This window comes from Paralichthys olivaceus, chromosome 11 (genome assembly GCF_024713975.1).
Source record: "Paralichthys olivaceus isolate ysfri-2021 chromosome 11, ASM2471397v2, whole genome shotgun sequence".
NCBI lineage: Eukaryota > Metazoa > Chordata > Actinopteri > Pleuronectiformes > Paralichthyidae > Paralichthys > Paralichthys olivaceus.
In genome coordinates, this window is record NC_091103.1 from 4,848,123 (window position 1) to 4,861,236 (window position 13,114).

Genomic DNA, 13,114 nt, shown 5'->3' on the forward strand with positions numbered 1-13,114 from the left:
ACTGAATAGATGTGATTACATCTCTGGCCAGAGCGTTGGGGAGGAGGAGGGGAGGAGGCGGGAGGTGACAGCAGGGAAAATAAGAGGTGGAGGGATAATGACAAGCAGCAGGACTGAAGTGGAACGGAGCGGATGAGGTCTCTCACCTCTTTCTGTTCTTCATTTGGGTCAGCGCTCTGATTACTGGGGACGAAATGAGCAGGAGGTGCTGTTCCTTAATATTGTTTAAGCAGATGGATAAGGGACATTAGACACAATGGCACAGTTGTGTGGTCGGGTCTTGAGGAGCTCAGCGGGTGCAGCATGATTAAATTCTAACTGTGCAGAGCCGTTGAAAGAGTTCATGCTCTATGGATTACAGGATAAGATGAAGCTCCAATGTTCCCGTGAGGGAATTAGAGAGTTTTCTGAGGCAAACGTTGACGCTCTCAAGTGCAAGTCTCAAGGTGTCTTTTCTTCTGTCTCAGCCTTGTCTGGGTTCAATGTTGAGACGTAGGGTGGAGAGACTGCTCTGTCGTCAATTCATCAGGAGAGGTCCCGCCTGTTGTCCACCTAACGACTGTTTTATGCACACATGTAAGGAAGGACCAGATCAGTCTGTGTCTATGAAAGACAATGTCAGTCTGCTGCTCTGATGGTTTACTGCTGTGGGTCAGATTTAAATATCTGAACAGCTCTGACATGTATATTGATTAAATGCCAGAGACTGTATATGAACCCCTGGAGATCACCATTCACTTGTGTCTCTCGATAAATGTGTCCCTAAATAAAGGCAAAATGCTAACAAATATGTAATTAAGACAAAAGTTTGAGCTATGTCTGAGGACTTCCATACAATTCTGAGTAAGTAGGTTACAAGTTCAGAAACATCCATTCATCATCGCTCCCACATCATCGTAGCTGGAGGCTGGAGCCAATCAGCAAACACCTCTCCAATCTACCTAACCCCAACCTCCAAGCTGGAATACCCAGAGAAAACACAAAGAAACACGGTAGAAACTCCCCCGGGATTCTAACCAAGAACCCATGCTGTGCACTTTAAGTACCCAGCACTCAAAATTGTGAGTCAGTGATCGAAACACACCAGTTCAGATGAGTGTTTATATTCGGAGATGCAACAAATAGATTTCCTGTTGTGTTACTCGTTTGTTCCACATTCAAGATTCAGATCATCAATCAGTGCCAGATATGAATCTAGTTGTTGTCTTCGCTGTGAATAAACGGGGCAGATCATGTCACATGGCGATTACACTCTGGGGATGGTGGGATGAGGCTCGTTGAATTTATGTCTTTCCCTTGGCGGATTTAGTCTTTGACTCTGAAAAAAGGGTAAAGTGAGCATTTGCCATTTGCAATGATCTCAAGTGAAATGACAGCAGAAAGGAACGGTCCCTCGCCACAGCAGCAATATGATTGGTCCACAGAGGCTGCTGTGAAATCTGATTGGGTTAACTGAATGAGTGAGAGCCCTTAGTCATCTAATTGAGTTGTAGAAAGAGAAAGGGAAAATGGAGAGAAGGACGGGGGGAGTGGCTGGTGAAAGAGAAGGTGAAACAGTGCGTGAAGCATGAAGACAGTTGTCCTGATTGGATTTAAGCCAGTGAACAAAGTAAACGTTCCACCTGCATGAAACCAGCAACATTGTCAAAGTCAGAAACTAACTTCTAATTCCACAAACGACTGTCTGTCTGAATGTGGAACGCACATCTCGCAAACTGGCTGTACAATCTTCAGCGCAGACAAACCAGGTAGGATGAACACAAAGTTTGAACTTCACTCTGCATCATAGACATCTGAGACACAAACAATAGGAAGGAAGAATTCTGAAGTAGCTTTAACACGGGACAAGAGAACAGAACATTATGAACAGGCAGGTGTAGAACGAGCACTAGTGCTGATGATATGTTCCTGTGCTGCAGCTTTAGGAATCTGCTTCATAAACATGTACAAAAATGAAAAGGAAGAAATGGGAGACTGGAGGAAAACAACACAAACAAAGTTTTGACAAAGTTTCGTGACAATCCCTCGGATAACTTTTGAGACAGAGTGTTTGAGTTTGGACTAAATTGGAGCAAACGACCAACATTTCCAACCTTAGAGCAACACTTGCTAATAAATGGAGTGTAGAGAGCTGGCGACTGCAGCTAAATCTTCCACAAGATGGTTTCATTTGTTTAGTTATTTACCTAATGTCCCAAAATCAATGCAGTAATGATGAATTCCTGTCAAAATGCTAAACGTAGCACCTTTTATAACTGTCGGAGAACAAAGAGGCGACAGGAAATAAGAGGAAATCCGGAGATTAATTCGGCCGAGCGGGACAGGTAGTAAATGAGGGGACGAGCAGCCGGCAACTGGGTGGAGAAATGGAAAGTGGACGAGAGGGAAAAAAGCGGGAAAACAGATGTTAAAATGAGAGTGACAGAGAGGAGGGCTATTGTAGGTCTGCCAACACACTCACACATACAGTGTGTTTACTCAGCCTCTTTCACTTACATGGAATTATTGAAGGAGCTGCCAAGGAAATTGCAACAATTCATTCCTACTACTCAGGGACACACAAGGCTTTTCAACGAGGACACACACACACACACACACACATACACACACGCAAACACACACACCTCGGAAGCTTTATCTGAGTTCAGCCTCAGAACGCACTCCCACTGCCGCTGCTAGATTTGAACCAAGGCCACGGATAAACAGGAACGAGACCTTTCTGTGTCATTGTACCCCCCCCAAAAAAACAAAAAAAAAAATGGAGATACACACTTTTCTAAAACTGTGGCAGCCTCAGTTTTGGTTCCATTTGATGCGATTTGTTGGTCCCGTCTCCTCTCCTCCCACACACATCTGCTCTCCACAGTCAAAACACAAACAAAGCAAATGTTACCGAGTCATATGGAGGCACAGCAAATGGAGAACGTAATGATATTCAGCCAGCGGGCAGCCGTCCTTATGCACCTCATCCAGTCTGACCTGTGTGGGAATGAGTGTGTATCGCTTTGCAGCGCAGGTCAAACATAAAACAGAATAAGGAATGCAACCCCCCCCCCCCCGCCCCGCCCTTAGATCTGCAGGCACACACACCATACATATTCAAAAACACCGTGGGGGAAACTCGACATGGACCACAGCATGACTCAGCACACACTCTGCTGACACTGTAAAACTATGATAATTAGAGTATGTACTTTTCTAGTTGTATTGCTTGGGAGGTTGTCATTTGAGGGACGGGCTCTTGGGACCTTTTCCGTGAAGAGACCGGTGACAAATTAAAGGATGATTGTGGAAACAGATGACAAAGCACCCGGGGGGTTGGTCTGGTTTGATGTCTGATATGAAAATGATGTGAATCATACGCTGCTGCCTTCACAGTCACCGGATCTCGACTGAACACCTGTGGGAGATTATGGGCCGACACGTTATTCGGCACTCAACTATCACCAACTGATAAGGGAACTGCTCAGCTCAGTCCTACAGAGAGTGATGCTCCCTCAGATCTGCAGACTTATACACCAGACGTTATAAAAACTAAAGCAAATACCATATGGAGGATCCACACTACCCCAACAACACATTCTTTGCAGCTCCGATTGTTCGGGCACCTCTAACGCCACAAGTCAGTCCAACGCAGAGAACTCAGGACGGGGGCCTCACACATTTCATGCTGCAATTGTGAAATATGTGAATTTGATTTCTATTTTAATGCCTCTGCAGCTGCGAGTCAGCCAGTGGCCGGAGGCGTTATATTTTTGAGTTGTGAGTCTGCAGTCAGTTGTCAAGGTCACAGTGACCTCACACAACTCAACATCCCTGGTGCTTCAGAACGACTTTGCAGTAGTATACTTTCAAATTCGGCCCAATGTTCACTGAGACTCAATTAGACAATTGGACTTAAATTTCCTGATTATATTTTCGTGGTCAAAGATCTCGATGTTCTCACAAAACATGTTTCTGATCTCTTATCTAATAGTCTCATCCTTTAGGGAGTTTTGAATGGTTGTCACAGGGAATCAAAGATTTACTGATTAGATCTCAGTGGTCAAAGGTCAAAGTGATCTCACATGAATTAATGATTTCATGATGGGTCTAATGATCATTTCACCATGGCTCTCTAAGCCCGACTTTCAGATTTATCATTATTATTACCATGTGCGACCACTCAACTTAAATCCAGACAAAACGTCACAGGTTTGAGATCATCTCAAGAACATCTAGGGATTTTTTTTCTCTCTTATTTTAACCTTACGAAGGGCAGATAAACAGAGCAGATTTACTTTCTTTAAGCTCCACCTTAATTCAATCCCCTTATTCAAACAAGTGCACACGAGATCCTGGAGAGATGTTTGAGTTTAAACAGCTTATTAAGTTTCCTGCTTAGACACAACACAGCGAGACACGCGTGGCTGCTAAAGTAAAGAAACATGGAGGGTGTGAAGTGTACAAAGAGGTTTAGACCGTAAAAGAAATAAATGCTGAAAGTCTTCTAGATATATTTTGATGAAGAGTTTTATTACCCTGCTTTGATACATTTTGTAAACCTAACCTGTTGACCATATACCACTCACCAGACCTCATATCTTAAAGAAATTAAGTTCTTAAAAAAATGTTGAAAGTAAACCTTCTACTGAAAAACAAATATACACTAGTGTTTGTGTCTGGTAAACACAATTTCTCAGTTTGTTCTCGTCAGCAGCTCAGTTTGAAAAGTTATGTCTAACAATATAAATAGGGAAGTTGTGTCCATATGCATAAGTTAAATTAAATATGGAGGTTAATGGTCAATGCACTGAAAACATTTCAGAAGTAAAATATCTCAGTATCTTATATACGTTCAATTCCCATCTTGCAAAACAGTCCCAGATGTATCCGTGGAGTTTTATTAGTCTTTCAGTTCCAGGTCAAACACTGACTGCCTGTATACTTCTGCAAGATGCACAAGACGCCCACGCGTGTTACATTCTATTTAAACGCACAATATATAGAGCTGTGCTCTGAGCAAAACACACACTTATATTCGAGAAGAAAGTTAATCTGCATTTTGACTGACATGAAGGAAAATGATTTGCACAAGCCTTCACTGCGCTCTTTCCTCTGGGATTGTTGTTAAAGGGCACAAACACAGAAAGGCACACAAACATACATGTGGCTCCGGGTGCCTGTGAAGAGCCGTGCTCCAAGTACACACAGAGGACTGGCAATCACAACACTGGAGAATGCTTATCCACCAGAATATGACTGCAGCGTTTCATCTGCTGTTTTGCAAACTTCACTAATCTGAATGTGCACGCGTGCTCTCTGCACATCAGAATGCAAACACGACAAAGAGGAGAGCCAGAGGTCTGTTTGGCTCCAGAAAAACCTTAACTAGTAATCGAATCTCTGTGTGTCAGTGTGACCAAATTCTACCTGACACCACACCCTCCCCTCCCCCCACCTTCCACCCCTCCGTCTGCTCCGACCGATGACTCTGGCAGTCTGTGTGTCATGTAAAATTAAGTCGGTCTGTGGAGGCAGGAAGAGAGAGTGAGAGTGAGAGAGAGAGTGTTAGAGAGAGAGAGAGGGGGATAAAATGGGAAGCGTGGTCGAAATTTTAAGTGCTGAAGTGTGTGTGTGTGTGTGTGTGTGTGTAGCAAGCCTGGTGGTTAGGGCTGAGACACACTGTAGAAGTGACAAGGTAGTGACAAGTTTCCTCTGATCAGGGATGCAGACATGACAGAGCAGAGTTTCAGACTTAGAGGCAAACACACACACACACACACACACACACACACACACACACACACACACACACACACACACACACACACACACACTAACACACACACACGCCCTGATGGTCTCTACCTTTGATTTCCTCTCTATCTCTCTCTCACACAGATTTAGGGAACCCCCTGGGTGAGCAGTTCCGCTCCTCTGCTGCATCCAGCTCTCTTCCTCTTCCTGTCATTATCTTGTGTATTTTTTAGCCTGAAGCTTATTCTTTTTATTTTAGCAATCATTTGCAGTTTGAATAGAAACATTTAATTGTGAGGTCAGAAGTATAGTGAGATAAATTAGTGTCAGATATACTGGTGACCACTTGAACAAATGTAAAATAACTGCTCTACGTGTGCACACATAATCACACGACACAAGCGGACACGTCTGGATTTTTTCGACACATTCACGTGAGAATGAAAATTTCCTAAAACATGCAACAGCTTCGAGATTTGAGAAGCTGGAACCAGACAATGTTTGACTGGAGTCTTAGTCGATAATTGGCTGTATCTAAATTGGCGCTAATACAATTTGACGTGACTAATTGTTATAACTTAAATTGATTCTAATATTTATCCATAGAGGCATAGAGCATAGACACAGCAAAAAACTGTACATCAGTGCATGCACACACGCACGAACGCATGCATGCACGCACGAACGCACACACACACACAGAGAGGCATCAGATCCTCTCAGAGCAGCAGTCCTTCCCTCCGTGATAAATGTCAGCCTCCCTCCTCCTGAACAGATATCGATGGTTATTTGGGCTTATTTCTCCAATCTGTTGCTCACCTCAGAGCTGAGATGGAATCCATTTCTGCCTGGTTGGCAGCGAGGGTGACTGTAGGACAAGGTAATTTGGCTGCCTGGCACCCTCTAGTATCTCTCTGTCTGAGCTGCTGAGCTATCTCAGCCCCTATTTCCAAAGCTTACCTCAAACAAACAAGTGCATGCACACACAAAAACCCTCAGCGCTTTCCTCTGAGACGTTCAAACTGGAAAAGCTGAAATGAAATAAAGTCCGGACGCCCTGAGTGGTTGTTAAGTTTCATCTGGCTTTTGCAAACAATCTTCAGAGGAAGTAAGAAAAAAGACAAGTAATACAAACTTTTTCTTTTTTTCAGTTATTTCAGTTTACATCAGATATATATATATATATATATATAGCAGCTATATATATATGTATATATATATCTGCAGTAATTCAAACACTGACTCATTTATTCAATAATAGACTTTCCTGCAATACTTTTTCCACTTCAGTGAATTCAAAAAGAGAAATCCAGGGCAAACAGTTGAAGAAATGCAGCGTAAATGCTTTTTTGAGAGTCGTGTCCAAACAAGGGGCCGTCCGAGAGATAGATCTATAGATGAATCTATCGACCTGAAAGAATTTCATTTGTATTTATTTCAGAGACTCAAAGATCCAAACCATTTTTACAATAAACACATGATTCACTTTGGCCTCAGCGGACATATACTGTATCATCAGTGTGACAAGGAATGGAAGTACGATTTTGCCTCAGTGTGCAGTGATGACTGTGTAACGTTTGACAAGGAATATCATACTTTGGCTCATACACACATAAAAAGCTGGAACCATCGCAGTCAGACGTTTTGCTGCTACAGCCTCACTTGGTGTGGTATGACCAGACTGTATACAAAGATGAAGGCGTGTGTCCTCTTCCTCCGACTCTCAGAAACGCAGGATATCGTAGATACGGACGCTGCCATCTTGCGCCGATGTCTGAGCAGTGATCATGGTGTAAAGCTGCAGTATCGAGGTCCCGCAGATACACACGCTAAACCAGCCGTCAGTCTCAGCTGTCAATCGGGATGTTTCACCACATTTTTATTTTAAGTTCAACCAAACTTCAACACTTGAACACAAACAGTGTGATAAGAACTACATAAAGTGACAGACACCATCTTTGAGATAATGCATTTGATTTGTACTTTTTAGCTTCATCTATGTCCCATCTACTAACATGGAGGAGGCAGGATCCATGAGCTATACTACAGCTGGCCACCAGGTGGCGATCCAGACGCTTTGGCTTCACTTTTGGGGAGCTGTCATGTTGTCTTTAAATACTTGCAAATACTTCAGGTAAAGGTCAAGGCTTGCAGAGTGGAGCAGATACTAAAATTAATTTAAGCACTTCATTCAGGCTGGTCGAGCACTGTGGTGACTGATTAACAAAAACTTATCTCAAAGTTACAAAGCATCTAAAACACATAAAAACAATCAGTCATTTCTGGAGCTGTAAACATGTCTTACGTTCTTTTTGGGAATCTGCACAATATGCAGTTTGGCAGAGGACGGACAAAAGTGCATTTGGAAAAAAGAGGAATGTCTCTACCTGAGATCTGTCCTTACTGTTGCTCAATTGTTCCTTTGTCCCAAGTTACTTAAATGCAAAAGCAGGTTTCCTGCAAATGACTGTTCCAAGGTGTAAAGCAGTCCAACTTGCTTGTCTGTTTAACTAGTGAGGCACTTTTTGATGTGGAGACATATGGAATGATCATTTAGAGGAATTCGAGCCACAGCACACCAAATGAAAATATCAAGGAAGGGCTTGTTCCTTCCTTGATATTTTCCTTGAACTGAGCTTAGAATATATCAGGAATTAGACAGGTCCCTCTATTACAGGGAGGAATGAGGAAATAGTTTGTGACAGGGGTGTATTGGCAATGTGAGTGCTGGTGGACACATGGACAAATCTGTCAGAATTATACTCCTGGTACAAATATGTTAAAAACAGCCTCATGTGTGGATTAGATTGATTGTGTGGCCCCACAGGGACAACATCCACCTGAGAAGACACGACACGGCTGGACTAAAATGATATTTTATGATGCCTTCAGGTGCTAGAGGTTCTGCGAACACCTGATCTACAAGTTGAGAACAGACATAAAATCAAGAAAAGGTTACGATCCCAAATGGCCATGATGTACCGTATAATATTCAATCTTCATTTCAAAAATTCTAAAAAATAGACTGCACCTCTATGTGGTCAGAGTCGTCACAGTGCTGAGGTCTGTGGCGACGCTGTGTAAAAATAGGTCCAAACACCTTGATGAAAAACCTTCAGCAGCAGATGGACACAGTTCACTCAATGTGTCAAGAAGGGGATCTCTCAAAGATCAGTGGTGATGACAGGAGTGACTCCGTGGATGAGCAGCGTGGGGCCCAGGTCTCGAGTCAGCAGCTCCAGCTGGTGCAAGTAGGCAGCGTAGCGCCGGGTGTCAGCTGGAGGACGGGGCAAGTACAGGAAGCGCACAGCAGGAGGTGGCCGGGCCTGGTCCAGGATCAGCTTATTGACAGCTGACAGGTAGTCGTCCGACAGGCGCGTGGTGTTGCTCGGGAAGCTGTTAACGTAATCGTCAACATCTTCTTCCTCGTCTATTCTCTGCTCCTGCTCTTCATTGGTGGTATCAGGTTCAGACTGAGATTGCTGCTTCTTCCCACACATGCCTTGACGCTGCCAGTGTAGCGCCACCTGTTGGTCCCAGGGCACAGGATAGATCTGAGCTTTAATTCTCAAATCTTTCAGCAGCTGGCCGAGCTTCTCCCCTGAGCCTCTCACGCTTCTCCCATCCTCAACGCACAGGAAGAGACGGAGCGTGGCCTTACGCCAGGCTCTTACCATATTGAGGATACAAGCAAGTTGTAGCAGGAAAAGAGAGCAGGTATCGACGTAGCTAGAGCTGTCCGGTCGCAGGAGGTTGACCGGCCAGACGTCAACGTACACGGTACCCTTCAATGGGGAGGAGGATGGTGAGAGGATGTGGGTTCGGTCAAAGTTGTCAAAGTATCGAGCCAGCACCACGTTCTTAAGCATCTTCATGGCATCAGCGATGATCGCTACATACTCCTGGGGCCCCAGAACCTTCCCATCACCAGATTCCCCATAATCTTTTCTGTTGCTGGACACCCGCAGGGGGTCAAAGTGGAAGAGAGGAGGTTGTTGCTCCAGCTCCTGAGAAGGCGCGGAGGGATCTGTGGCCTGACTGGTAGGCAGGGTGGGATCCACCAGCCTGTCCTGTGGAAGACTGTTGTCATAGAAACCGAGGACGAGGGTGTTCGGACGCATCCCACCTGGAAAGAGTTAAGCCAGATGAGGCAAAGAATGAGACAGGTCCCTTTGTTACAATCGAATGCAAATGATCTCAGCGATCTAATTACGATCGCTGTTGTGAAGTGAAAGGCTGAAGAGGTTCAGTCTTTCAATCCGAGGAAGTCAGAGTGAGACAGATGTGAAGAAGCCGAGTGCTAGAGTGGGAACTGGGAGGAAAGCCAAAGAGGTAAAATAGAAGGGCTGAGAAAATAAGAGTGGTTAAAGTTAGACTTGAGAGACAACTCAGGAGAGCAGGACGACAGCGAACGAGTAAGAACTAAAAAAGAAAACACTGAGTCAAAGCTCTTTAGTTTGCAGTGGGTGTTACTAAAGTGAAGATCATGTACAAATAAATGTTTTTAGAATGTTAGGACTGCTGCCTGAAATCTCACTCGAATTGAAAAAACAAAGATTTATTTTCTGAATAATTGTTCAGAAGATCCGATGACAGTTAACACCGAAGAGGAGTCAAAGTATCAGCATAAGCACTGAGTATATATAAGTGTCAATTTAAAGGTAAGCTCTGAAAGCAACTGAAGGGAAACTGAATTGCTGAATAATTTCTTTTAACTTAAGCAGTCAAAATGAAGCGACTGAGAAGAGCTGCACTTTGAGTTTTGTCGAGATTCTGGAGGCACTGAATAAACCTAAAGTGGATGTTTAAAACTAAAGCAGTGGAAAACTAAAAGAAAATGGTATATTCGAACGTCCCTGGTAGGTTTGGCTTATAATTAATAGTTGCTGAAATAAGAGAAAATGAAGTGGCAGTTGAATAAAATCAAAGGAAAAAATAAAAAATATTCAAATCATCCACTGAATTGTAGGCACAGACAAAAACTCATAAAGTGTTGTGGCAGCTGCAACAAGGTTAAAAACCCATTTAAAGCAGAGAATCTGTTCATGTCTGAGGGACATGATGAAGTAGAAGTGCTAAATTAGGTTTAAGTGTAACGACAAGCAAAAGAGAATTACTTAAGTGAGTTAGAGTGGAACATCTGACAAGAGACTAGTTCCAGTTTCAGTGTATTTGATGAATAACAAAGAAAATAAAAAGAGTTTACATTTAACAAAGGTTTAGTTTGGAGACAAAAAAGTAAAGATGTATTTTTCAAACAAAAAACAAAAATGTAATAATCAAATTAAATGGTGAAAATATATGAACATGCTTAATATTGTAACATTGGAAGTGATTTAAACATCTTCATTGATGGATATTGAAAAATAATGTTCACACCGACCTAATCCAGAGATGAAGAGCAAATGTTGGACTCCGTGACGAACAGAATCGGCCAAAGTCAGGTTGACAAAGGCTTTGATGTTCAGATGATCCACCAGGGACAACCAGGAGTCATACTGGCACTGCAGAGGGTCTGATGGCAAATTGTCTGGGAGGGTGGAGGCAAACAAAACGGTATGAGGTGAGATATGTGACTGACAGTTGTCTGGAAGTGTGTGGAGATTCAGAGAAGATGAAGGATCGTGAGGGGCCGAGACCAACAGGCTTACATGTAAAAAGGAGACAGCAGAGAAGTCAGTGGGACAGAGTCTGAATTAGAGGCAGAGCATGAGAGACGTCCCAGACTCGATGCTGAGACAGAAAGAGATGCAAGACAAATGACAGCGTAAACAGAGAGAGCGAGAAAGAGAGTGCGATGCAGAGGCCACATCTGCAACGTCACAGACAGTTCCTGTGGAGGTTCCAGCTGTTAGGACCCGTCCAGACTCCTGACACTGCTGTTCCCAAGTATTCTTTGTTTTCAGCTTGAAGGAAAACAGCAGCGTGACTAGTGAGAGGATAAGCGGATGGACTTAAAGTACATTACGAGGGCAATATGGAAGTAGCTGGGAGTCCTCAACAACAAACTCCTCTTCAATATAATTATGGGAATGACTATTTCTCCAAACTCAAGTGGCTCGTTAAATGAGAGGAGGGCTCTTCAGCGGCTAATGAGCGTATCAGTTTTCCACTGTGAAAACACTCAGGATGTGGACTCTGAGGATTCCATTCAGAGCCAGTACCAGTCTCCCATCATCGATACATAAAGGACTCCACACAAGAGAAAGAAGACAATCAATGATTCCGCTCCTTTAAACGATCTAAGTGTGTGCCTCGGCAGAAAAGAAAAGGGACGCCCCCTGAGCATTGAGCGCATGATTACTTCCCTCGACATGAAACAGCAGCAGATGAGCCGATGTCATGGAGAAAGGTATAGCCCACAATAACGATGCACTGGCTCACTGGGAAGATTTGTACTTTTAAACATTTGGAAAATGTCCCCGGTAGGTTTGGCTTATAATTAATAGCAGATGTAGATAAGATCTTGATAATCAAGTGTTAACAGAGCTGAATTATCACAATGTAATTATTGTGTGTTCCATCATGACAACAGGGTTAATGTGATATTTAAGAGTACAGATGAAGCTGAGACTTTCACACTACAGGACTTTCAAAGTCGTTGGATGCTGCACAGTTCACACTTAACGATCAGGAGTCTTGCGGTCGTTAACTGAGTGCCGACAGCGGGGCACGCGCCACACAACCTCTCAGGAGAAAGCCCAGACTGGTCCCCAAACTGCACTTAATCACGAAAACACACACGAGAAGAGACACGGTGATCCTCCTGCCATCCCGCATTTTTTTATCCGAACCCATCTGAGCCTGGGAGAAAATGTACTGAGGCTGATCTGAAGGTATTCTGTTTTTTTCGTTTATTTTTTTTTGTCCAAACCCGATACAGTTAATAGAAGCTGCACTGAGTTTGTGCGACTGTGTCCCTGACACATGGTTATTGCTTGATTTAACTGATAAGAGACATATGCAGTGTAAGAAACACCTTCACCACACTCACTCTGTCCTGCACTGTGATTGGCTGGAGTCGTTTGCGAATCTGTCTGTGACTCAGGCTGCATCAGCGAGCCTCTCTAACTGCGTCTTTCAAGAGTTCACACATAGCGAATGCCGACTGAGCGCAGATCTGCGGCTTTTGAACTTTAACAGTGGGTCCATTTGGCGAGTGTAGGATGTAGGTTGTCCTTACTGAGGTCTCCGAGCTGGACGTGTCCAAGCACGTAAAGGCCACTCTTCTTGATGTCGTTGATGAAGGTGATGAGGCCCACGCTGCTGCGAGGGTTAGAAACCATCAGCAGGACCTGAGGCCTCCAGAACTTGACGTGGTCCTTCCTCACATCCAGCATCAGCAGATACTTGCGCACCTACAAGCGAGAAGAGA

At 43.8% G+C, this 13,114-nt stretch overlaps 1 protein-coding gene across 1 annotated transcript in view; it reads right to left on the reverse strand.

Annotated features, from left to right (window-relative positions):
• Positions 1 to 6,874: 6,874 nt before the first annotated feature.
• LOC109634443 (solute carrier family 12 member 9) overlaps positions 6,875 to 13,114 on the reverse strand; it is a 56,133-nt gene continuing 49,893 nt past the window's right edge. The window contains exons 11-13 of the mRNA XM_069534033.1: positions 12,923 to 13,097; positions 11,123 to 11,269; positions 6,875 to 9,865 (exon numbers count right to left, since the gene is read on the reverse strand). Coding sequence (XP_069390134.1) covers positions 8,904 to 9,865; positions 11,123 to 11,269; positions 12,923 to 13,097 — 1,284 coding nt within the window. The 3' untranslated portion in view covers positions 6,875 to 8,903. The remainder of the gene's footprint in view (positions 9,866 to 11,122; positions 11,270 to 12,922; positions 13,098 to 13,114) is intronic.